At 40.9% G+C, this 26,594-nt stretch overlaps 4 protein-coding genes across 4 annotated transcripts in view; 2 read left to right on the top strand and 2 right to left on the bottom strand.

Annotated features, from left to right (window-relative positions):
- Window positions 1–2,098, top strand: part of kdm7ab (lysine (K)-specific demethylase 7Ab) — a 31,122-nt gene extending 29,024 nt beyond the window's left edge. The window contains exons 16-20 of the mRNA XM_066724412.1: window positions 401–552; window positions 694–875; window positions 1,075–1,145; window positions 1,363–1,651; window positions 1,974–2,098. Of these exons, the coding sequence (XP_066580509.1) occupies window positions 401–552; window positions 694–875; window positions 1,075–1,145; window positions 1,363–1,651; window positions 1,974–2,062 (783 nt within the window). The 3' untranslated portion in view covers window positions 2,063–2,098. The remainder of the gene's footprint in view (window positions 1–400; window positions 553–693; window positions 876–1,074; window positions 1,146–1,362; window positions 1,652–1,973) is intronic.
- Window positions 2,099–7,061: 4,963 nt separating this feature from the next.
- ndufb2 (NADH:ubiquinone oxidoreductase subunit B2) lies at window positions 7,062–11,034 on the bottom strand. The gene is made up of 4 exons (XM_066724411.1): window positions 10,830–11,034; window positions 8,315–8,459; window positions 7,888–7,985; window positions 7,062–7,172 (listed from the first exon to the last, which is right to left on the bottom strand). Exons 1-3 carry the CDS (start codon window positions 10,913–10,915, stop codon window positions 7,914–7,916), a joined length of 303 nt encoding a protein of 100 aa, XP_066580508.1. The 5' UTR covers window positions 10,916–11,034; the 3' UTR covers window positions 7,062–7,172; window positions 7,888–7,913.
- Window positions 11,035–11,956: 922 nt separating this feature from the next.
- Window positions 11,957–18,942, top strand: LOC136771856 (uncharacterized). The gene is made up of 9 exons (XM_066724403.1): window positions 11,957–12,213; window positions 12,414–12,779; window positions 13,122–13,195; window positions 13,967–14,123; window positions 14,650–14,878; window positions 16,456–16,961; window positions 17,493–17,667; window positions 18,308–18,414; window positions 18,813–18,942. The coding sequence occupies exons 1-9, from the start codon at window positions 11,965–11,967 to the stop codon at window positions 18,825–18,827; spliced, it is 1,878 nt and encodes a 625-aa protein (XP_066580500.1). The 5' UTR covers window positions 11,957–11,964; the 3' UTR covers window positions 18,828–18,942.
- On the bottom strand, window positions 18,892–26,171 carry adck2 (aarF domain containing kinase 2). Its single transcript, XM_066724405.1, has 8 exons — window positions 24,327–26,171; window positions 23,917–24,063; window positions 23,457–23,585; window positions 22,979–23,074; window positions 21,993–22,238; window positions 21,618–21,746; window positions 21,051–21,104; window positions 18,892–20,664 (listed from the first exon to the last, which is right to left on the bottom strand). Exons 1-8 carry the CDS (start codon window positions 25,245–25,247, stop codon window positions 20,524–20,526), a joined length of 1,863 nt encoding a protein of 620 aa, XP_066580502.1. The 5' UTR covers window positions 25,248–26,171; the 3' UTR covers window positions 18,892–20,523.
- Window positions 26,172–26,594: the final 423 nt, after the last annotated feature.

The raw sequence follows: 26,594 nt of genomic DNA, 5'->3' as shown, positions 1-26,594 counted from the left end.
ACATTTACTGCATGTTTTCTCAAGACTGAACTGCTTGGGGAATAGGCATATAAAAATATTTAAGATCATGACAAATTTTCATAATGGATATTATTAGTTCCCTTCCTCCTACTGTCAAGAAAGTGTTTGGGTTTCTGATTCTAGTCAGTTGTGATACAAGTCCCTTTTCGTTTGGACTTGCCCTCCAAGACACACCCTCCAAAATCCAGAATACTTGGTACACTTGTTCTGTAACATAGCTGTGTTATGTAAGCCAGTCAATCAAGGAAAACATGGTTGTTGTGCATGCTGTGTGACAGGTCTAGGTTTGCAGATAACAAGAAAAGACCTTAATTAAAGAGTGTACTTCAGAATGGTTGAATTATGGCTTTTTTTGTCATTTTTTTTTCCTACCACCCAGCAAAAGGATTCTTCTGAGGAAGAGTCGGGTAGCTCGGAGGAAGACGACAAGCAGGTTTCCTCGAAGAGCAAGGCCAAGAGAGGCTCAGGGGGCATTATGGACCTGTACCAGGCCAGCCAGAGACTCAGCGACCAAGAGAAGCCACTCAAACGGTATTCATATTTAGCTTAATAATGTATGCCCAGTCACTTGTATTTAATTGCATGAGCGGGTTACACTTAAGCTCTGGCCTAAATCTCTTTTAGCGGTTTTCCTTAAGATGATTGGAATGAACGAGTCTTGTGATTTTGCAGAGCACGTCCTACCTCGCCAAGCACAGAAGAAGAAGCTATCCAGGGCATGCTGTCAATGGCAGGGCTGCTGTACCCTCAGTGTATGCCCGATCACCTGGAGGACAGCAGGTGCTCCCAGGAACCATGGGACTCCTCAGGGGAGCAGTGGTGGTCAAGCCCAGCTCACAGGACAGAAGACTGCGGTACGTGTCTCTCTATTTATCTTCTCTTCATATGCATATGTTTGTTGAGAGTGAGGCATGAAGTTGTTTGCAAATTCTGAAGACTCGGAAGTCTGAAAAGGTGGCCTGCTTGTTTGGGTAGTGAAGAGAAACATTAAGGTATGTGTACATATTGATTATTTGTGTTTCATTATTTTTCTTCTCCTGTTATCCTTCACAGGTGGTGGAGAGCCTGTGTCTGGAGAGGAGAGCCCAGGTGGTTTTGATACCACCTCCAGACTCAGCCACCAGGTAAGCCTGAATCCTGATCAGTGGGCATTGTCCTGCCCAGTGTTCTGGCTCTCACACTCTCAAAAATGAAACTGAGTTTTGGAAAGCGACCATATCCTAACTAAGCAGTTTTCACATCCCAAACAGAACAGGTTTAGAAATGGAGGAAGCCGCTGAACAACAGAACCCCTCAAACACTGTCCCGCTCTCCTCACCACTCTTGTGTCTTTCCCGGCAGGGTGAGATGAAGGTGCAGAAGCACCTGAGGAAGGAATGCACGGCTGAGCTGAGCCAGAGGATCCAGGAGAACAAGAACTTCATGGACAGCGAGAGCAGCAACAGCAACAGCAGCAGCAGCGACGCCTGGGCCAACCACCGGCACTCCCTGGGCCCCTCCAGCCCCCTGCGGGAGGAGAGCAGCCTGGGGGCCGAGTTCCAGTACAGCGAGACCTCCCTGTCGCCCCCCCTGCACCCCTCTAAGAGGCCTGCCTCAAACCCCCCACCCATCAGCAACCAGGCCACAAAGGGTAAGGCAGACGAACAGCGATTTGTTTTTCTTCTCCTTTGGTTCTCTACTCTGTCAGGAGACAAAGGGAGAGGTTAAGATTCTACAACAGACACAATTTAAGAGGTTCTTAAATGAGAAATCGATGCAGTTCTATTTTTATAAACCCATTTCCTGAACATATGCTATAACGGCATTAGTGCACCTGGATTAAATAAGATTGTGGTGCTACTGTAGTTCTCCACAGTCCAGCCATACAGTAATTGCTTGTTTTAGTATAGCAGACCTGTTCTTTCACACTCGCTCTCCTGTGATTTCAATGCTCCTCCCTTTTTTCTTTGCAGGCAAGCGTCCGAAGAAAGGCATGGCCACCGCAAAACAGAGACTGGGGAAAATCCTCAAGCTGAACCGACACGGACGCTTCTTTGTGTAGCAGTGAGCGGAAGGGACTTGGGAGGGGGGTGGGTGGGGTGGGGGGGAGAAGTAGAGAGAGAGAGAAAAAAAAAAGTAAAGACACTGTTGTTTCCAGTCTGTGCGAGGAGGCGGAGGAGGGGGTGGGGAAGTCCAGAGTTGCCCTCTGGGTTTCTCTGTCCTTTTGTTGAGAGACATGCTTGTGCTGTAGAATCACTGCCTGGGGCACAAAAGAGGAATGGCCTTTTACACTACATGATCACTGTGCAACTTTAGGTGACAGGGTATCCGAATTTCACTCGCGAGCGCACGGCTACACACTACACACGTCTGAGCAGACACGGAATAAAAACGGAAAAATGGAGACAAGAAAAAGACACGGGGGAGCGCGTGGAGTCTTCAGCAGCACCTGTACTGTGGGAGACGCTTTGGAGTCAAGAAGAAAGCGGGGGGGATCTAACACATTGGTCCAGTTGGAAGCGAGTGTGTTGGATCAGCAGCTACCGGCTTTTGACTGAATCGGGAAATGAGCTTCAACTGAAATTGGGAATATGCTACAGAAGATGGACCCCCCCCCACCCCCCAGCCCCTTGTCCCATCCTTCAATTGCCAACTATGTATTGATGCCACATCCTAGCATTCTAGTCTAGTACTTTTGGCTTTAGACTACTACGTCTCATTGTGGTGAGTGCTGGAGGGGAGAGCGAAGAACAACAACAACAATGGCCAAGAAAAAGTTGAGGCTGTTTTTCTCTGCAAAACTGCAATACTCATCCAATCATAGTGGTGGGCTGTTTCGCGTCCTCCGAAAACCATTTCCCGAGACGGAGGGTGTTGGCTGTCACCTGACACGGCAGTCTTGGGTATGAAATGGTGCCCCTGTCTGTGACTGTGAGGTGAAGAGCTTTATTAGAATGGTGCTGTGTTAATTGTCTCCAATTCCTTTGCCCTCCTTTACCTTCAAACCAGCAATAAAGAGAGTGTAGAGCAGGTGACGTGACAGGAAAACAAAGCACTTCCAGGGCTCCAGTTTCCTTCCCTTCACACAACCGCCAAATTCACCCCTGTTGCCCATTTTTTAAGCAATTTACCGTAACAATGACCGTCTTCGTCTTCAAAACCGTCAAATCCGAGTTTCCTCCCTCCTCAAATTGACCCACCTGCGTAATGCTTTAATACGTTAACACACTTCCTGTAACTGTATATTTAGGAATTGGGGTGTAGGGGGGGTTGTTTATAAAATATTTAAGAAAAGAAAGAAATAAGCCATACCGTATAAATATATATACAATAATTGCCTGATGAATTTGTAAATGTATTTTCGTTTCCTACAAGTCATAAAATTGACATTTTATAAGAAGAAATTGCACAATTAAAATTACTGTATGGAAATAACTCTCAATTTGAGCTTTTCCAGTTCTTTTAAGTTACAGACTCTTGTATATACGCCAATAACCTTATTTTAACTTATTTGCATTACCAAGTATGACGTTCAAATATTGATTTATTCAGATTTGCTTTTCTCCATCAGCTAAACAATTTGTACAAGAGGCTGCAGGTCATAAAACCTGACACAGCTCCGACTGTTTTACAACGGGAGTTTTATTTCAGTCCCAGAAATGTTTTGTTTTACCAAATCCCCCCAGCTTTTTAAATATGCGGGAATAGTTTGGGGGCATTTTTTTTTTTTTTTTTAATATTAGTAGCACAAGTCCCATCCTTAAAAATGACCAACCTTTTCCTTTAGTGTGGAAGCCAGAAGTGTCTGGAAGTGCTGCTGTCATAAAGTTGGATTTCTAAAGTAGCAAAAAAGGTTTACTTTTGCCTAAAGCATTAGATTATATAGGGAGAAATTACACAATCATTTTCTGGTTAATTTATTTCAGTCAGTTTTATTTTTAATTTTTTACTTTGGTGTTTGTTTTAATGTTTGTTTTTGACATTTCGATAGCTTTTGAATTAAGTATTTATTAAGGTGAGGTGACTCATGATGTTACTTTGGTTCTTTCATTTGAATTCAATGTGAAGCCTTTTTTGTGTTTTGGGTTTGTGGTAGAAAATGAAAGAATTTTGATTCAGTCTTTATGCATTCATACCCAACCTGATTAAAGTGCAGCTGAACTTTGGGACTTGTATATAAACTCAATCTACACTGAAGATGCAAACATTGGATCTGCTCAATATTTTATTTCTGTTTTTAACTGTGTAATCTTTCAGTAGCTCATGTTTTAAGATAAGTCATATTTGGAATTTCACTCATGAGCTTTTCGTTGGCCAAATTACGGTCATGTCTGTTTTCCTGCTTGGGCAGCAAACAGGTTATGATCTGTGTCTGTCTACATAATATAAATCACTTCACCAGCCTGTAACACGTGATGCAAAAGTTATACTAATACATGTTGGAAAAGAACTGAATTACAAGCAATTTTCTAAGCAAAGTCTTACAGTAGTTCAGAGTCAGATTGGATAGGATACTAAACACATTGCACTATTAGCGGAGTATACATTTGTCCTCTGTCATGGCTACTGATCTAAATATTTCACGACAAAGCATTATATTGCATTACAAATGTATTTTTAAATGAATAAAGTCTGCAAACTTCAGCTGACTTTTCTCTTGGGCCACACAGTATCTTTGTGAATCAAGAGTATATACACAGGGATTTGTATTTATTTCTTTCTGCATCATATTTTAGCCTCTGCTCTTCCACTGTTTTTCATAAGCTAGTCCTTCAGCGCATTATGCTATTCATTTGGATGTTTTTGTTGTTTTATTGTTTTGCATTCAAGGTTGCAAATTTGGAACTGCATTGTAGTCGTGTGTTGAACCCAGGTATTCTGTCTCAAGCGTGCGATTAGGTCCTGTAATGGTAGCCCAATCCATGCTGATTTCAGGGTGATGACACGCCTTAATCAATGTTTCTTTTCTTTCCAGGCTTTTAATAGCACCAGGGTATAGGGAGGGGTAGGTCTTTCTCAGGGATTGTTAGTATTGTGTTGAAGAAAAATGTCATCGGTAGGATGGGAAGACAGTCATATTCACTAGCATTGAATTCATTCATACAGTGTAACTCTGAAGGCTAGTCAACCTACTTTTTCATCATGACTTTACTGACCTCGCTTTACTTTGGTGTTCTGTTCTTTTTTTTAATTTAATATATTCACATCCAATTGGCAATAGAGGTCACTACAGGATGACCATTTAAAAGGAATAAACATATGCAAGTTTTCAATACTTAGTGGGTTTTAGGGAAACAGCTTGGTCTCTAATTTGTAAGAAAGGATTTGACTGTTTGGGGCAATACTGAAGGTAATATCTCTGTATTCTAGGCACTCTTTTAACCTGGTAACCCATTGAGACTGGGGCAGTTTGGTTAAAGAATGAAAATAACTATTCTACAGCAAAACTATGAGATCCATGTCAAGAGTACAGTGGCTGGGAGAAGGTGGTTGCTTGTTGGTCTGTGCTCTTAAATGCTTACAGCAGTACCACTTAATCAGTTTTCAGGAGGATTTGATTTTGTGGAAATGCAATGAAGGGTCCATTTTCCTATTGGACCCTCTGAACACCAGTTTCTAGTGCATCAAATTGTATTCAATTCGAAGGTATTTATCAGGTTTCCATTCTTGATGACGTGCGTGGTTATACTGCTGCAGGGGGAGTAATTCAGTTGATCAAATCAGATGGCATTTTCACTTTGGTTATCATTAATCATATTCAATTTAGACTCAATGAAATCTAGTTTAATTTCCTCTTGATCCCAGTTTTAATTTCCTTGGCCACACTCCTTTTGGGAATTAATTTGTGTTCATCTGAATTGTGAACAGGAATTCTTATAGCGGGAGACTCCCTTTTACATGAATTTGTGCTCATTTCAAAGTGCTCACTGATCTGGTGAGACTTCTCTCAAGACTGAATAAAGCGGGGTTTGGTGGCATTCCTTCTTCGTATACAGGACGGCAGTGATGGACCTGGCTGCTTTTGAGAACTCTCCATTCTGCTATAAATATTCAACCAATCTGAGTTTTAACAATGCCCTTTTTTCACAACCTTTCAGTTGACAGGGATGAGTGCCCATGTGTTTCTGAAGATCCCCTTCTGATGCAAGAAATGTCGAGTGTATACCCAGACCTCTGTGGTTGCTACCTTCTAAGTCGTATTGCACTAATTTCACCCAAGCTCAAGTTTGTCAGAGGCTTTTGAATGACCCATTTACTAGGCAAAAATAGAGTTCCTTCTTTGAAAGGCACCTACTAGCATGACTTGCCATACTGTCAGCTCTCATTGATCCCTGTTGTGGCTGTCAGGGCTATCAATCTATGCTCCCAGCCTGGAGGGATTGAAGTGATTCCACTGCTTAGTGTATGCTAGCTATATGAAACAAAAGCTTGATGCAAAAAACTGAGTTTGATTTCAGTTTCCCCTTACCTTTAAGCTGGTTTAAGTGTTTTTAAATGTGTTAATCACATTGCTTGAGTTTGTCTTCTAACTTTAAACCTACATTTTCACTAAACACTAATTTTATTTCTCAATTATTGCATTCAAATAATATTCTCGGTCATTTATCTGTCGGTAAACTATGTACATCAATGACTGGCCTGCAGGCGGGGTATGTATTATGCAGTACTATGAATTGTACAGTATTTATTTGGCTTTTTTTAATTTGTTTTTAGATCACTTTTAATGCATTCTTTTGTGTTAAGTATTGATGGTCATGGTGTATCTTTTTTCTTTGTTTTATGGTTTTCTAAAATTGGATGTTTAAAAGGTATTTTCATATTTGGTTTGAAAAACAAATGTTTTAGATATTGTGACTTTGTTACTCATTGCAATGCATCTTGGAATACTTTGATTTTTCTGTATTTGAAAATGGCCTGTAAATATTAAAAAGATTTCTTAGTATTCCTGGCTTCCTGTCCCTTTTGAGCATACACACAATATAAATATCAATACAACTGTTAAAGAATATAACTGTTTGTGCAGCCTGTAACTCCTCTGACAAAAGACAGGAGATTCCAAGTTGTGATTAACACATTTATTATCTTATATACAATACAGAAGACTCGCAGATGGTGCAACCAGAGATTCACTCATCTCCCTTCGGCAGCAAAGTGTCCCACGGTTGAGATAGCTGAAATATAAAGCATGAAAAACTGATTTGAAGACAGTATAACAATCTATAGCATTGCAAAAGTTAGTTTTTTGGAATAGAAAGAAAAGTATGAACAATAGATAGTCACCCACACAACAGTTAAAGTAATGTGGTAGCAGTAGAATACCACCTTGCAAATAAGGGTATTTACACAAGAAGTATGGAAGAATGAAGAGATACTCTTCAGTTAAGTTCAATACATCCAGAGCCCAGTTCTTAAGAGAATCATATCCTACAACTAGCTGTAAGGATTATCTGACTGACTAGATAAGTGAACAGTTGGCATGTTTTATTCTGGAAATCAAATGACACTCAGATTTTATCCCTCCATTTTCAGATTCCCAGACAAGATTTATATTACAGTGCATGTTAAAGGAATTGTGAACGGGGAAACAAAATACTGAAAGTGGTCTATAAATTCAGTAAATCAAATTAATTGAAAAACCTTCCTGACAGAAGCAAACCTGGGTTTTATGGTTGTCAGGCCACTCTTGAATGGGATGGGGTTCAGGAGACTGGATAACTGTTACACCTTTGTTAATTTGCCAGACACCTGCCATTGCCTTCCCACTTGAGGATGAGATTTCAGACCACTGATTTTGATAAGTGTGTCTTTGACCAAGAAGCCATTGCTATTCTGTAAGTAGCTTCCCTAAAACCAAAAAAAGATTTATATAATGTATTAATTATTTACCTTCTCAACCATCATCATGGGTTACATTACTCCTCCTCTGGTGGGATTCCTAATTCCTCATCAGTCCACTGAGAGGCATCAGGCCAGGGGAAGTGACCCTAAAAAGCAATGGTTTAATAAGGTGTAAATACACAGACAAACTGTATTAACAGACACACTATTGATCACACTATCTCCTATTATGCAAGTTTCTATACTTCACCATTCACGAATATAAAAAAGGGCTTTGAAATATAGCGATATATACCATGATATCATGTACCATAGGATCACTGCAGTCCTACAAAATACATTTTAATTAAACCCCCCTTAAAATGCTTCAGGTGATTTCCAATTACAGTGTTCATGAAGTATGTAGGCCTAAACAAGGGCGGGGAAACAAAGAAAAAAGATGAGCAGGGTTTTGACACAGAACCGGGTCACTCACCAACACTGCATCGGGGTCGTGCCAAAAGTGCCACAGGATCCAGAACCACATGAACCCGCTGAGCAGCTCTGCTTGGAACTTCTGGCTCTTGGTGAGCTGAGGGTACTGTCTGTACTGGGCCTCGATGTGAACGCCACCCCCCGCCCTGCAGACACATGTGTGGATCACAGTCAGTGGGAGAACAATTGTCTGCACTGATACACACAGCATAGATACACATGTGCCTGCATTTAGAAGCCAAACGGCTGAGATTGGCAATGTGTACTGATCATTCTTGTCAATACACTGAACGTAAAATGAACAAAGAAGTTAAGGGGGGGAACCCAATAAGTACATTAATCATCTGGTACTCTGTCCTTAGTGCTACAGAGATCTGCTTATGATAACATACTTTGCGGTACCATTGTTTACACCCAAGCAAGAGTCAAACCAGACACAGTAAAAAGTAAGCCAGAAAACAAGCAGGATAGGCAATAAAGGAGGGTATTAAAACTTGCAACTAACACAGATCCTTAAAAACTTATTTTAAAAGGTAATCTTTAAGACATTTCTTTAAACTAGCATGTGTAGGGGCACATCTCAGAGCCTCTGGAAGTGCGTTGCACAGCCGTGGAAAACAAATGGAAAATGTTTGGGTTTTGTTTCGAGTTTGGCTGCTGCTGAAGAAATAAGCAGCATTTGCATCGTTTTTAAAAAGATGTTAAAAAATATATTGCACATAAACTACACCTCACCATAAAGACACAAAAGCAGAGTGCATGTTTCAATGTTAAACTATTTATTTGAAAGTGCAGATCTTTGTTAATAATTTAAGTCACATTGTTGTTTATCTGTGCTTAACCACTTTCTAGAATTCTAGCTACATCAGACAGTCAGTACCATTCATGCCCAGCTCCTGCGTGATAGCTTGCCACATTGTCGCTCAATACATTTGCTCTGTTGTAAATTATTCGTGGTTAGACAGGCAGATCATAAGCTTTTCCACCAATCCACGTCTTCCTCTCGTGTTTCATTGATCCATGTCATTTTTAACACAGGTGGGACAGGGAAGATGCACACACTCGTGTTTTTCTCTTTTCACGCACTCGAAGACAGGATGCATCATCCAGTGTGCATGTAAATATGAATATTGTGCTACTATGCATACTCTTGTCTCTCATTTCAGAAAAAAAATATCTACCTCCATAGTCCAGTATTGGACTGCCGTGGAAGCTATATGATGTAGAAAAGCCTGCAAACACTGAATTTAATGTTTACTTTATTTTTCATTATCAAAACAGTTTAGCACCTACCAAACTAGAGTAAAACACCTTTGTGTTTTAAGATCAATGTAAAAACACTTGTTAATATATACACTATATGCAATAAAGCCATTTATTTTTGCACGTTTTCTATGCCATCTCAAGTTGTTTTAAATAGAGCATTACACACTTCTGTTTTTTTTTTTTTTAATAAAACACTTGCATTTAATGCTGGAATTATTTTTTATCCGATTAATCAAAGTAGTCATCAACAGATTAATCAATTATCAAAATAGTAGTTTGTTGCAGCCCTACCATTGTTAGGAATTGTTTTAAATCATTCAAGGTGGCCTATTGCACTTCATTTCATTGTTAAAGTCCTCACATACAGCAAAATGTAGTCTTAAACAGTAACTGTGCAGCAGGCCTGATATCCCTTGCCTAAATATATTGATTGGCAACTTTCAGTTTAATTTAGCTTACTACATGTACTATATGTCTATACCTGCCAATACTCGCTGTGATCTTTTGGATAGGGTTATAATTTGCAATGCATATATATTAAAAGGGCAGGTGCTCAGCCTCATTGAGGAAAAAAAAACAATTGTTGCCAGTCTATAGACATAGCAGGCACAGAGCTGGAGTGAGAGACAGTGCTTTTAAATATAAAAGCATATAAAATCAGCCTTAAAGTCTTGACATCAGCCTCACTAGCAACTTTCATGCAGGCATAGCAGTCCTTTTGACAGATCAATACATCCATAAAGCTGACCCCTCCAAACACGTCATTACTTTTTTTTCTCCACTGCAATATTTTGCTAATATACTGTACATTTTAAATGGGATGATCAACCATATTTACATAAACCATGGTTAAAATGTGAAGATAGTTAAACAATACTGACAGCTTGTGCGCCACCTACGGGTCAGTTAAAGCAATGGTTACTGCAAACTATTGTTTTCATTTCCCCAGGTCACGACAATTTCTTGTGAAACACTTTATAGATTCTCGTCCGTTTTAAAACGTGGATCATTCATACCAATGCACCCGGTTTCCGACACTGAAATCAGCGAGTACGTGAACCTTGACTGAAATCGCGACACAGCGTCAGGGTGAAACGACATCAGATTCAATCTTTTTAACGAATACAAAAATACAGCAGAGATCAAAGTGTTTCTCCGATCGCAATGAATAATAAGGTGTAGTAGTAATAATAATGACGATCGTTGTCTTTTAAGAGATATCCACAGCCGTGTTTCTGAATTAACCTCACCTCCTGATGCCCACTTGCTGGGTTCCGTTCCGCAGCAGCCGCGTCCCGGCTCGGATCACACTGGCAGCCCTAACCAGGGAGGACATGCTGTCGGACTTTCGCGCCGATTCCTCCTGCTTTTCTCCTGGTTTTCACCCTTGAAAAAGCGCCGCTCTTGTAAAATGTCACCTTCTCCCTTCCGACATAGATCCGGCCTGCCAATAACAAGCGCTCTCATTGGACGCGTCTGAACAGCCAGAGAGGTCGAAGGTCAAGGGTTTCTTGTAAAAGTAATAACGCTGTATATGCACTGTTTTTGTTAGTTAGGTATTCAGTAATAATATTGAAGACAGTAGTCAACAACAACAACCAAACAAAAAAAAAAACTTTCAAATATCTCCATTCGGTGCATTCAGCCTATTGCAATGGACATTTCTTGAATTGAAATCTGCAGTTATTTTTCTGGGTAAATAATGCAGGTTAAATACAAAAAATGAAATGGAAAAATCATATGTGTCTATGGAGTAAATAGAATGATGTGAACATTAAATAACGTGACAATTTTCCTATTTTTGAGATTACATATTTAATTGTCAAGCTATATTAAAAAAATATAGATATCTGACAATATAATTTAAGTACATGTTGAATTAATATGCATACACTGGTTCCCTCACTCCTATAATCAAGTGCAATGGGAGTGGCCTTGTCACTAGGCAACACGTCTCAGTCCGTACACACGGCGAGTTATTTTGTATTCAAAGGTAAGTATTGCTTCCGAAAGTGGTAGCTAATATACACTGCGAATTAAAAAGTTAAACAAATTACAAATATTTCCTTTTGAATTTTGGAAAGGCACGACATGTTAAGCGTAAGTAGTCTATGTTATATAGCGCCTTGGTGGATAAGAATTTCTCAGGAAGTTTCTATTCGTTTAGCTTTTTATGATTAAAGTGCAGGTGACCAAATACAAGTGTTTAACAACTGTCCGAAATAATTGACATTGTTTGATCCACTCATCAATTCATAATTATGAATGTGTGTGTGTGTGTGTGTGCGTCAACGTGCATGTAAACGTTTTTATGGCTTCAGATCTGAAAACGATGGATCTACCTGTATAGTTTAATTGCATCTCTCCTCTTCTTCTCTTCTGGCAATGCCTGTCAGTTTCAGGCTATTTGTGAACCCAACCACGATGTTGACCCACACCCTCATCCCGCAATGCATTGCCCACAAGAACCTCTTTGGAGCCATTTGTGAAGTTACCATCACATTTGTGATCGACACCTCAGGCAGCATGTATCTCAAACTGGGCAAAGTGAAGGACCATCTCATTGAAGCGCTCTTCCACAGGGCACAGACGGTACCACACTTCACCTTCAACCTGGTGGAGTTCAACAGCGAGGTAATCCAATGCAACCAGGGAACAGGACCACCTTAACCACATGCATTTCAGTGTTTGTTTTTTAAGCAAACCATAAAAAGTGCTCTACAAATGTTAAAACTGTTTATAAATACAAACAATTCCAGATATATTCATGGTAGAACATGGCTCCAGGGTTTTTTCAGGTTACAAGAAAGCGCCATCTTCTCTTCACATGCTAGGTGAGGAGGTGGTGCGAGCGCTCGGTCCAGTCCAGTCTGCTCTCTCTGTCAGACGCAGTGTCCTGGATCCGAGGACTGGAGTGCCACTCGGTCTCGGACACCGGGGCCCTTCTAACTGCCCTGAAATGTGCTCTGAGTGACCCTGGGTGCCAGGTTGTGTGCCTGATCACAGACGGGCTTCTACAGAGCCCTGCAGAGGAAGTGCGGCCCTGTGTGGCACTGTGGCCCCCAATCCATGTGGTGTACCTCAGCGAGGAGAGGGGTCAGCACTCCCCGCAATGGCTGCTGCAGGAAATGGCAAGGGAGACTGGAGGCACTTTCACGGTGTCGGGAGCACTGGAACCTGTTTGCAGTAGGGTGAGAGAGGTGGGTATGTTCATTGTATCTTTTCCCATATGGGGAGAACGATGCTGCTGTTATTGCTGATTTGGTTGAGATGTACTGGCTCCATATTTTAATTAAAGCTGATGTTGTCAATCAAGATCATAATTTTAGCAGTTCTTTTTCCTTCTGTGCTCAAGTATTGAAGTAAAAAGTACGTTAAGTTTTTTGAAATCTCCTTATTCAGCTCATCCAACCATTGTACTTGGTACACAGAGAATCATTCAAAGAAACCCATAACTAAAGCTAGTTTCAAAAATATGGTCCATTCAGCTTGAGCCACACAAGCTCTATCTCATAGCACTGTTCTGGATGTGTTTTTGGCAGCACAGGCCCGTTCCCTGGGCAGGAGGTACAGACTGCTGTTCAGGATGTCACAGAACACAGAGCATCTGTCCACAGTAAGTCAACTGAGCGCACTTCTAAGACTGCTTGAAGATGAACAGCAATATTAACAGTATTTATTTATGTATTTTTTTCTCTGTGGTGACTTGCAAGATATGCAGTAGGTTATAGAGCAATACAGACATTTATACAGTGTAGAAATATTATAAATTAAGTTTAATTGAAAATGAATGCAATCTTTCCTTTGTTACATGCTGAGCTCCTCATGGACGAACATCTTAAAGCACTGTACAGCATCAACATGAAGCAAAAGGAATGCCTAGCAATACTCACAGGAGGGAAATTGAAATCAAAGCTTTAATATTTGTAGTAAAATAGCCAAAGCTTCCGCTTAAAATAAATTATAAAAAATGTAAAAGGGTTGATCAAATATATATATATATTTTTTTTTTCTGACCTCATGATGTATGTTTGTAAAGAATCAGGGTCATAGAAAGTTGTCTTCTTGAATTGACAAGAAACAGCGGAGTAGTAGTTGATCTATAAATATTTAACACCACTGTCAAATTAATCTCTGTGCTGTTTGAAATGTTTGTTAATGTTGTGATACTTGTTTATCCTTCTGAAAGAGATCTCTTAAATTTAAAATTGTTTTCATGTATTTGGTGTTGAGGAAGAAATATCTGAGCCATTCTTGGTTGCATACTGCAAGTGCGATTCAGAGAATTGGTTGTTAAGCAAGTATATGGCAGATGCCTTATAAAGTAGTGGGGAAAGCAGCCTGTTAAAATGGGAAGTAATTAAATGTTTCCCTGAAATTTCAACAGTGTCCGGTTCTGTAAGTCACCCGTGGACTCGGCACTGGAAGGCAGTTTTGTTGATGGAGCCCATGGAGGTCCTATGCTTGTCAGAGGAGCACGAGTCCTGGCCAGAAGACACCAAGATAGGCTGTACTACCCCGGACACCTCTGCCAGGAAGCCGTAGTAGGCACTACTAAACATTCACTGTGGCAGGCCTAGTCAAATTACAATGCTGGTCTTTAGTTAGGGCATCCATATGGGCCCAAAGTTACTGGTGCTTTTTAAGACAGAATGGTCTTTTTAAATGGCAATGTTGAGATAATAACAATGGTCATTCAGAAAGCTAAAGAAGAAAAAACTTCTCTAAAGAGAACAGATTGGCAGAAATTGTAGAAGTAAACCAGCATGTGTGAAGCTCATTGCCTTCGATAGCATGGCAACAGATATCTGAAGAGAAACAGCACCAGAGATTCACGCAAAATAGGTTAAATCAAATGAACTCCTTTTTAACAACATTACCTTCTTAAATAAATGGCAACAATGTGAATAACAGCTTTTTGGTTTTGCTTGGTGTAATTACACTTGTCATGTACTGAGTGAGAGATAGTGGTACTGATCCATATATAAAGCACCTTAAACCCACTGGGATTCTAATAACTAAAACTAAAAAGCAAAGAGTGTGTGTATTGAGCCACCCTTCTCTCCTCAGGGTTTAGGCAGGAGGTTCACGGTGGAGTTCGACAGAGGGAAGTGTTTCCGGGGAGGGGCAGGAAGTCGTATACAGGAGACTGCCCTCTGTGACCTGCTGCACTTTGAAGATGCCTGGCGGTTCCCTGTCTGCCCAGGAGACTCAGTCCTGGCTCCCTGGGAAAGTGGAGCAAGCCAGTATGGGCCAGGGACTGTCCTACTGGGGCAGGAGAACAGGAGCAACACACAAGGTATCATCACCAAACTTTTATGAGTTTAACCTACAGTCCAGGTCCACAATTCCAGTCCTGGGAGAGGGTGATGTTGAAGTCAGCTGGGCAAAATCCTCAGTTTATCTCACATTACTGATTCTCAGGGGCTTCTAGGGCACCTGCAGATACAGATAGTAAGTGGAATTGTGAACTTCCAATCAGATCCGCCAGGTGCAGGAGCTGAGCTGTGGACATTCTGGGCTGGCAGTGCAATAACTGTTTGAAGGCTTTGATGGTTGATGGATACCTCCAAAGCTAGGCTTTCTGACATTTGGAGGAAGTGTGAAGAAACAAGGAGTATTAGGTGGGGGGTGAAGCTGACAAACATACACCCGAGAGCAATATGTACAGCGTTATACCACCAGATCTGTGATCATTGTTGTATCTGAGGGATCCACACAAATGGCAGTTGATGGATACCTCCAAAGCTAGTCATTGGTGATGCATTCCTTGAGTACAAAATGCTTAGGGGCAAGTGGAAGGCAGACTATATATCTTTCCTTTCAATACCAACCATCAAAATAGTAGTGTCATTTCGCACCTGTGGCATGTGGTGTGGGACGTGTTTTCTGCACTTCCCAATAGGTGCCATGCAGTGAGAGAGTGCATGCACTTCCCTGATGTAGACCTGGCTGATGAGCTCCAGGTGTTTCAACCTGCTTAAGCCAGTTGGTGTTTATCCCCCTCCACGTTTCAAAAGAATGGAAGGAGGGTGAGACACTTCCCCCACATATACTTGTTCTCCTGGATCACTCCCCAGAGGATAGAAATAAACTGAATTGGCCAATGCTGGAACGTAAGTCCTCCCATCAGACAAACACGTCTGGGACCAAAATTGTGCTGTTAAAAATCACAAGTTTCACCTTTTGAATGAATAGTTGAAACTGGTGATTTTTACAAGTTACTCACAATTTTGCTTGCCAAAATATTCTTGTTTTCTGATCTAAAATGTGTTCCTTAGGAGACATACATTTCTCCTATCTAATTTCACTACGAAGGGAAAACCTTTGCAGTCTGCAATCATCTTGCAAGAGAGATGAAATGGTGTTGACTCTACTCCCGCTGAATGCCAAAACACATTTCCTAAATGCTTCAGCTCACAAGATCTGTTGCACTGAGAGGATATGAGTGCAAATTATACATATTGTAGATGGGTGTTATTGTAATGGGAGTGGACTGCTCAATTTATAATTTACCCTACTCTCCAACACGTGTGAGCAATCCTTCAACTTTTCCATTTGGATAGCATTTTAGGAAACTGAGATATTTCCAGTACAGTTAGCATGCTTTCTATAGCATAGTCTGTTCCAAATCTTCCACATCTTGAAAGTCACTTCAAACTCTCTGCCAATCGGTAGATCCAAGGAATAGATGTGATACATTTTTCATACAGTTATTAGAAAAAAGTGTTTTTATACCATGGATAATTTGCATTACACTGCTAATCAAATCAGCTGACACTGAGCATTCTAGATACATCATCAGCCTAGTTTGGTGAGTGCATTCAGAGTTGTTTAATGCAGTTGTAGTTTGCCATTACTCCTGCTCTTCCACAGAGGTGTGCAGCAGCGATCAGGGTTTGGTGGTGACTTTTTGGAACGGACGCACTGAGAAAGTGCCACCTGGGCAGGCGGTGAGAATCCCCCGCCAGCTCTATGAGTTCCTGGTGCTGGAGCTCCAAATGCCAGCCACCGCCAGGGAGAGTCTCCAGCAGTCTGTCCAGCATTTTCCCATGATGGCACCTCCTGGGTACAGGGCCTGGGGATCACTGGCTGCCTGGAGCTGCCTGGCCCCAGCCTGCTCAGATGCCCACAGCTACTTCACAGCTGACATCGCCTCTACGCCTATAAGCTCACAAGGCAGCCGTGGACAGACACCAACAGTGCAGAGGGCCCAAGCCCAGGGAGTTTTGAGAGAGAAGGAGAGATCACTTACTAGAGCCCGCTCTTTGCCAGTGAAGAACAGCAGGACTGGTGTGGTGGGGACCCAGAAAGAGAAGTGTGAGAGAGAGATCTGCAGAGAGACAAGACAGCAAGAAAAAGCAAAGTGGTGGACAACACAAGTATGTGCTTTTTCTTCCTTTTCCTTCTCTTTTTTTTTTTTTTTACTAAAACTGTATTAGGGATGAAAAATGGCATTGACAAATTGATGCACCTCCTTAATTTATTTGAGAGGTGTGCTCACAAAGTAAAAATCAATCAGAGCTGTTGTGTTTCTGGCTTATTCTTAGCAGATATTGTTTTGCCTTTTTATTTCATAGAAGAACAATACCTGTTTTTTTTTTTCAACTTTTAAAATTTAAAATCTGAAATCAGCTCATGTGTTGGATAAAAATAATAAAACATTACAAATAATAAACATAGATTAAACAAATAAATGTATAGAATGAGAATTCAGCTGGAGCCATCTGCTTGATAGCTTTGCTATCAGGAGAGACAGACTTAAGCCTGTGGCCATTATGCTCTGACTTTACAAAATAGAACAAGGAGACATTAGACAATGACTGTTTGATAAGGGTGTCTGTTTGCAGCAGGACAGTGGTTTTGATGTGCTCTGTTAGTAAAGGTACTCTGGATTTGTGCTGTGGTTGCAGGGCACGCATTGTGCTGATCCGCCCCAGGGTGATGGGGCACACGCTACAGCTGCAGACAGGGCGGAGATCAGAAGCTACACCCAAAGGGCGTGTGTAGAGCGCAGAAATACGAGGACAGGAGACGACTGGAGGCAGAGGGACTGTCCAAACTTGTCATCGTTCAGGGGGACATCTGGTACGAGACCCTGGTCCTGGAGAGCCCCGATCAGATCAGTTTTATAGGTCATCCTAAATCATTTGTTTTTGAAGACAAGGAAATCATGATCAATTAAGCAAGTCACATCAATGTTCAAGTTAAGGGAACTCCAATCCTTGAGGGCTGAATGATTTCCCAGTGTTTGTTCTAGATTATCTCTAAAGCACTGAATTAAGCACATCTTTAGCTGAGGAGAATTAATTAGTGAAGGATTTACTATTTACTAATTTGAGTTATTGTGGCATACTTACATCTTATCTACTGAAACAAATTCCTGCAAAAAGCCCCTATACTTTATCATAATTTCAAAAACAGCAACATGTCATAAACTGAATCAAAGTCTTTACAAATGTAAGATAGGGTGAGCTATAAAACCTTAGGTTCTCCATGACTGAGCTGAAGACAAAAGAATGGCCAACTTTAGTAAATTCGATTTTTTTCCCCTAAGGCTTTATATCTGTATCAGTGGTTTATAAGGACATGCTGAATATGACTAACCAACTGAACTAATAAAAGCAGTACAGATCCAAAAGTGACAAATACATTCATATCCACCTTCCATGCCATGTTAATCTAGATCCAGATAAGTTTGCAATATCAGGATCTCTATCCCATACAGATAGGTATCAACTGGTCCTCGATGGAATCCATCAAGCTCTCAAGAGAGACCAGAACATAACTGAGACAGCCGTGGGGAGAATCATGGCAAGCAGGAATCATCACAAGGTAACTTTCTGACACTTAAAGTAGCTTCAAGAAAAAGTGATTGGCATATTAGGAATATATACAATATGCAATTTGTTAGCCTTTAAAAATAAAGGTTGTGTGTGGTAGTTTATAAATCTTGTTGGAGCTACTGAATTTGGATGTATATGGTGCAAGGTTTGCAACACTTGCGAAATGCCTTATATTACAATATATTACAAATGTTGTCGAGTGGCAAATCAGTGACTATACCTGATCACAATCACATTCATTGTGTTCTGAAGATCAGATGAATACATTACTGTGTGGTCACCATATTTTTAACTGCAGAGAATATTCTCCAAAATTGTATTTTATTAATGTATTTTATTCCTTTATTTTTATTTTTTTTATGTACTTCTTGGTACTTGAAAAAACAGATGCAGAAGCAATGACACTGAAAATGCAGACAATGGCTTACAGCAGTGAAGAAGATAATACCACACATCAACAAAAATGTATCTCCAAAACATGGCTCTTTATTAACAAAATACAAGGCTGTTATAAACCAATAGGTTATCTATCCATACGTCTTGTGCTTAACTCTGTTTAACATTTTATATTAAGTATTTTTTCCAATAAGGGCTTTTAGTAGCAGTCTTGATGTAAAGTAAGTAGTGACAACCTTTCAACTCGAGGCTAAACATTAAGTTTGTAAAGTATACATTCCTCATGTCAATATTCACATTTACATCACATGTCCAGGTACACTTTAGAAGAAACTGAACACTGAAAACTGGGTATGTTTATGAAAAAGAATACCCTATTATCCTTAACAATACACTCAAAATTTACAAAGTTGTACACAGCTTAACTGATTTACAGTACTGATAGACTTTAAGTTTTGTTACAGTTATTCACACTGACAAATTGTCAAATAAAATTATTTAAGGCTTCGGAGTGACTCTGCAGGACGTTTTCTGAAATCCAGGCTTTACCACAAGAACCCAATTAAGCCCGTCTCCCAGGGGCCACTTGGATAATGGTCATTTCCATATAAAATTTGATTATATTAATAGACTTCATTTGGATATGTGGTAGGAAAATACATTTTTTCTGTGTGCTATGAAAAGGCCAGTTTTCAAAGAACCTTTTAATATAATCACTAATGTTAATGTTAAAAGATTTAAGAATATATTGTGCAGGTTTACTTTGGGTGATTTATAGATAGGCAAATACACATGTGTACTTCATACTTAACTTTCCATAACCAGTCCTCTCCAGTATCAGTTGATGTTTTCCCATCCCTTGACCCCTTTAAGGCCATGGGCATTTCTGTTATGAATTTCTCTAGTCCTTCAATGTTAATAATACAGTTGAGGTTTAATGCTTTAATCCTGTGCTCCCGTGGGATGTATATATATCCCTATATTTGCCTGCATGAACCCGAGTTCTCTGTGTCATGTATTCAACGTACCCAGGGTTGATAGTTGGATTAAATTAATTTTGCACCAGAAATATCATTCACTGCTAAGAGTTAGAAGTCAGCGATTCAGATGATTAGTCAGTCTTTTTTTTCAAGCAACTTCTAGTTCAGTTTGCTTTTCCCCTCATTGTGCCTATCACTGAACTGGCATAACTTGGTGGGATTCATTTTCACATTTCTAAACCATACATATTCACTAGCAATTTTATGATTTCAGCACTTGCTGCCTTTTAAAAAGTTTGGCAAGTTCAGTAGTGGACTTTTCCAATAGGCTATCTTGTTTCCAGTGTTGTTCCTAGGCAAAATTAAACTTTTCTCCTAAGGTTCAGTGCTCAAATATATACTCCATATTTACAAGCCCCCTGCCTAGTTGCTGATATGATTAACATACCTATACTATTTAATGGGATTGTATATACAATTACACCTGATATGTAAATATGTGGGCTGAGAAGACTCGCATGCAAACAAGCAAACCAGTGCATGGATATCCTTGAACACAAAAGGCTGATTTTCTTTTCTTAATTTAAAATGTTCACTACGGTGCCTTCTGGGCAGAATGCAGAGGAAGGTTTTCCATAACGAGCAGCAGGATAAGTCCGAACTTGCTCCTGAAACATCCTACTCTGAAGAGGGATCTGAGTGGAGCAGCACGGCACAGTTTGTCACAGAAAAGCAGCCGAGTTTTTAAGCAGTAGGGGCCTGGCAATCTCCAGGATGTCCATTTCAGGATCCAAGGACCTTCCCAGACCCTCCAGGACCATGATGGCAAACACAATGGATGCAAAGTTACTCTCCAGCTTTACCTTGGAGTGAGGAGAAAAAACAGTGTTAAAGACAGCCTGGAAACAGGAAGTTGGTGTCATATCTGCAGGTAGATGTAATGGCTCCCCCTGCTGGATATAGTTATACTGGGTGATGGTTAGATTTACCTATTTCTTCAACAACAAATGGGTAGAAATTGACCTTGTCCTCTTCAGTAATGTACACTTTTGTTCCAAACCCAACAGTGATTAAGGCATGAACCACGAATCACTTGTTTAAGCATCGATTCCATTCGTTTTTTCTCTCCAAGTAAAGGTTAATAAATGCTACGTTCTAAATCAAATTACTTGAACATTAATCAGAACTGTCTGCAAACTCATTTGAACCTGAATTACAGAATTAGTCCACAATTTGCATTGAGGATTACCTTGTGTGTGATCAACAGCTTGAAGACTTGAGAGAGTAATGCAGCTACCTGGACCTTTAGGAACAAACAGAAGTGACTTAGCCCTAGAGAAACATCTGGCTTCAGAAGGATGCATCGCCATCTGAACAACAGTCCAAGGTGGAAACAAAGTGCAGACTTAAACTGCAACTACTTGATTATCTTCAAAAGTAAGAGATTCAATTCTGATTGTACATTAAAATAAAAAAAAGAGAGATGGAAATTATAAAATGTACTACAAAACCAGTTAAAGCTCCATCAGCCCCAAAGAAATATGAATCGCAGGCAGCGGAACTATACAATTCCCCATTCTTGTACGTTTGCTGACATTTTCAGTGTAATTGAACATAAACGTTAGACCCAGCTAACTGTTAAAACAAGAAAAGCAAAAAATAATGGAATTAATGAAGATAAATTGAGTGCTGTGGTGTTTGTGGAATTAATCAGATTAATAAAATGATGAACAAGAACTTGCTTGGAACTCCAATTAATAAAGGTGTTCTTGCTGGACAATGATAGAGGGTAGAGGGAGAGGTGGCCAGCCAGTACCTTGCCAAGGGTGACAGTGTTGCTCCGTGCCTCATTCACTAGCTCTGCCATCTCTTGTTTGAATCGCTCCACGTCACGGCATTCACTGGCACGTGCATGGTTTAGGATCAGCTCCGCTACCCTCTCACCCTGCCAGCCCACAAACCAAAAGAGCTGTTCAGATTTACATTTTCCACTATACCACATTTAGCACACAAAAAGCAAAACATTATATTTTAATAAATTAACGAAACAATACATAAACACAAGATTTCTGTGACCTCTTAAAATAGACCCTGTTGCTCTACGGGACGGAGTTTGACCGCTTTAAAATGTATTTCTTAAAAACAAAAAAACTGTCTGGTTGGCATTCAGCCACCGACCCCAGTTTGGTACCTGTCCGAGCACGATGGCGGTGAAGACGGAGCGGAAGTTGTGGAGGTCGTTCTCTCCGAGGTGGGCTACGATGCCAGCGTCCAGCAGGACCAGGTGCAGTGGGGCCAGAGGGGGCCTGACGCTCACAACCACCGTGTCCCACAGGTCGGTCAGCGCCGCGGTGCCCAGCGGGTCACTGTTCTTGTCCCCTTGCACCAAGATGTTCCCTGGATGCAAGTCCGCGTGTACAAAGTTATCTACAAACACCTGTGAGGGGGAGCAACACAGGACACACTGACAATACCAAGGACAGAAAGTCAGGGGAGACCTCGAGCTGCGCTGGGGACAGGTAGGTGGAACTGATGCATCTGATTGTGTGAATCTGATTTGTAGGTTATGGCACTGGCCAGCACTTCTCTTGCAGCCAGAGTAAAGGGAGGTTAGGAAAACTATAGGAGTTTATTAGGATTATACTTCAATACATTCAATGTTTCTTGAATTTTTGTAGGAGAATTACAACACTTAACATGTGACCAATGAGGGGGGGAAAGGTAATGTTAACAAAACTATCTGCAACAATGGGGGTAAGTATTCAGAATACTGCTGAAGTATAAGGGAGTTAACAATATTTCCATTTAGAACTGAACAGAAAGTTCTGGGGTTCTGGAAAAGACAGGAAAATACTTCTCTGTCTACGTTTTTACTACAACTTTTTTTTTTTTTTTTTTTTTTTTAATACTTCACATTCTGAAAGCGGATTTTTGTTTTTACAGTAAAGTGCTGAAGTCTAGTTCAGTCTATTTTGAATACACCTTTCCTCAGACACTGTGCTTTGAGGTTTGCAGGACATGGATTAATTACCCTGCTGGTGTGCACTTTGACCCACACCAATTCCATTCCTCCCTGATAACAGTACATGACAGAAGACATTTTAAATGATGCTTCAACCTGAAACTGTAAAACAAAAACGTTATGATGTTCACCAGTTCACCAGACAGACCTCTTACCATTTTGAGGAGAGTATCTACTCCCATCCTGGCGATTCTGCGCTTCAGCTCTTGTGGAACGTCTTGAGAGAGGTAATTGGAAATGGGTTCACTTTCCTAAAAGAATTACAGGGAGACAGAGAAACTGACCATTGCAATTTAGAGACCATAAACCTCACACTATTGTAAAAGCCTTTTTTCAGTTGGGTGAAAGGAGTTTGTTTCTTTTTCTCAGATTCCCAAATGATATTCAAGCAAATTCTGCAAGAGCCTTGGAAAATGTCAATAAATGCATCACAGGCTTTCACATACACTAACGTTGACAGATTATTAATCACTGAAATGCCTCTTTGGAATAAACCCCATTCCTGCTTAATAAACTTTGCTGAGGGTATAGGAGATTTCCACAGACTAATCCAGACTGGTATTTGGCGCAGGGCAAGCAAGTGGGATCAATGCCTGCTGGGAAATTAAAAGGTAGCCCATTCGTTCATCTTACCTCAAATGTTTCTACCAGAATGTTCCTAGTGACGAACGGCCGGAGGGGGGTGGGGAACTTCACGTAATCCACCTCACGAAAATTCTCCTTGAAGCGCTCAATGTTGCGAGCCTCATACCTCAGGTCAATCTGGAACGGCAATGGGAATGCATGGGATTTTGTGAACAAGGAGCTGGAAATAAAAACTGCAGAAAATGATTCTGAAAAGTCTGGGTCACAATTGAAAAGCACTACTAGATGTAATTTGCAAATGGATACCAGTGAGAAAGATAATTACGATTTAGCAACTATTGATTGCACTTGGCCTTGCCTTGCCAGGCCTTGGGCAATATTCAATAATAATAATAATAATAATTAAGCTTGCCCCTTGTAAAAATAATGTTATACGTGTAAGTCTACTAAGAAATATATTAATGTGATGAAAACATAAGAACAGTGTTGTGTGAGAAATATAGATTACCTGTTGGGTCATCAGTTTCTCAAACTCATCCACTACCTCTGGCAAGCTGAGCCACTTCAGCCCTGGAAGGCAGTCAATCAGCCAGCTTCCTACCTTCATAAGGAGCAGGTCAAGGTGCACCTGACGTGCAATTCCAGGATGGAGAACCTAGAGCGAGAGTCACTTTTAATTATTTGTATATACTCCACTTTATAATTCTACAATTGGAAAAAGCTACCCACTATCTAATGGAAATCCCTTGGAGACAATGGTAAAATAAAATATATTACAAAGGTAGCTACATCTGATACACACTAAAACATCTTTGCAGGCACTCCTCACAAACACAAACACTGTCACACTATTGCATAGTATGTGCAGTATCAAGTATCAATGCCTCCCTTTCTCACTGCACAGACTCTTAAGCACACCTTTATAGCTATTGGCATGAGGTGCTCCGTTTCTGGGTGGGCACTTGAAGACGCATCTTGCACGTGGGCATCTCCCTCAGCAGTCCCAGCAGGATGGCCCTTTTCTTTCCCCACTCCTTCGCCATCGTCGTCTTCTGCCCTCCCCCACAGTGTGCCCAGCACTCCTGACAACCCAGGGATCTCCCAGGCTTCCAGGAGGTCCTGCTTCTCCAAGTCCTCGACCAGCTGGCGAAACTCCGGGTCCTCCACACTGTCCACGTTGGCCATGGCTCTGTAGACCTGGGCCACACAGCCAGACCCCACTGGCTCCTTGCTGTCAAAGAGGAACACTTTCCTCCAGCCGTCCCCAAAGGCCCTTCTCAGGCATTTCTTGGTGTGGGCCCAGGAATGGGGTTGCACACGCACGTGTAACCTGGAGAACTTGTCACAGAACTCAGTGGAGAAGAGGTCACGTCGAGTGCTGGCCCACTGCCCCAGCTTTATAAAGGTGGGCCCAGAAGACTCTGTCACCCATAGTAGGAGGTCAAGCCAGGCGGAGGCCAGCCGCCGAGAAGTCAGGGACAGTGGGTACAGCAGGAGTAGGGGCCCAAACTTCAGCAGGAGGATGAAGGCCCGCAGACCCAGGCGCAGGCCGAATGCCAGCTTGTGGACCTGTAGCTTAGGGAGAGAGCTCTGGGTCTGCTGTCCTGCGGCTGACTGTGTCAGCAAGGCCTCTTGGCAACCAGCTCTGCAAAATACAGCCTTCTCTGCACCCCAGCATAGTAACATGAACTTGGGGACCTGAGTTAGACTTGGACCCTTGGTTTTACGGAACAGGTTTCCAACTGGTCTTAAGTGAAGCCTCACAAAATGAGAAGCACTTACTTTATAGAAGGAGCACCTGAGGTTATTTATGACAAACCAGGCACTAAAGGCAGCCATCGTAAACAAATGCTGAGGTTAAGTAAATACTAGAAGTTTGTTTTACTTCTAACTGATACACGTCTTATTGTAACTTACAAAACATTCAGTTTAATAAAAAAAAAATCTCGCAATTAAATAATTACTGAATATGCCCAGATAGTTTTGCTTTGCCATGCCATATAAATACTTGCTAGAGAAACAACTGTTGTCATTGATGGCAATTAATATAAATGTGCTCTCTTGTGTATTATTCACAGACAAAATATATGTTAAATGTATGTATATTGTTTTGGTTCGGTTTATAATTACATGGTAGCAAGCAAATTATTGTATACTTCTTACGCAAAATGACAGCTTATTGTAAGAATAATTAATGATATTATAATATCCGAGTGCCTCACAAGTTTATCAATGATTGTCTGACTATTATATATAGCTATCGAGGAGCTACACTAAAGTGAAAGGTTCCTCTCAACAAAATACATCTATAATAACACAAAAGTTTCAAGCAATTTGTTAATATAAAGCAGGCGATGTCCTGTAAAGTTGCACTGCTGGGCGTCTGTTTTTGGTCGCCACCATGAAAATGTATTACAGTGTAGAGCGATTGTATCAATAATTCAAGTAATCGGTTTATTGAAAATGTCAGTGTTCATCATTTTCCCAGCGGTCCAGACAATATCCACGCAATAGTTTGAGCAAATACCCTTTGGAAAGCAGGGACGAACACCTCGTTACGGTGAAGTGTGTAGTTCTTGTATTATTTCCTCCAGAAAAAAGATCAGCGATGAAAACACCGTGTTGCTGCATCCACAGTAGCCAACGAGGCCGTTGTGCGTGGTCAGTCGCTGGAGCCCAGCTCTCTGTGTCTGTGCAACACCTGCTGACGATGGCAATCACGCAGATCACAGCAGACATGGAAGCGCAGCTCGTTTTCCTGCAATTTGTTGGAGGGGCAGGAAGTGGGGGCGGGGCCAGTGCGTTGGCCCCGCCCCTACTTCCTGCCCCTCCAACAAATTGTTCCGGACAGCATTGCAGCCGAGGCGCCACCACAGATCCAGCACGACTTGACGAATTGTGTGTGTACACACACATACATACATACATACATATATATATATATATATATATATATATATATATATATATATATATATATATAATATTTCCATGCATGGTCAGTTTATCTTAAAAAAGCAACAGCATCCATAACATCTTTACAGCATTATCTTACATCTATTATATGATTATAATACATATTATTAAGAAGTAGAATGTGTTATTTGTATTTGTATCATTATTAAATTGATATGAATGGTTATTAATCTAAGTAAGTAAGTTCATTTAAGTCTTCTGCAGTTGCCG

The sequence above is a fragment of the Amia ocellicauda genome, chromosome 15 (genome assembly GCF_036373705.1).
Source record: "Amia ocellicauda isolate fAmiCal2 chromosome 15, fAmiCal2.hap1, whole genome shotgun sequence".
NCBI lineage: Eukaryota > Metazoa > Chordata > Actinopteri > Amiiformes > Amiidae > Amia > Amia ocellicauda.
Note: the sequence above shows the minus strand (reverse complement) of the source record. Positions and strands in the feature narration are given on the sequence as shown.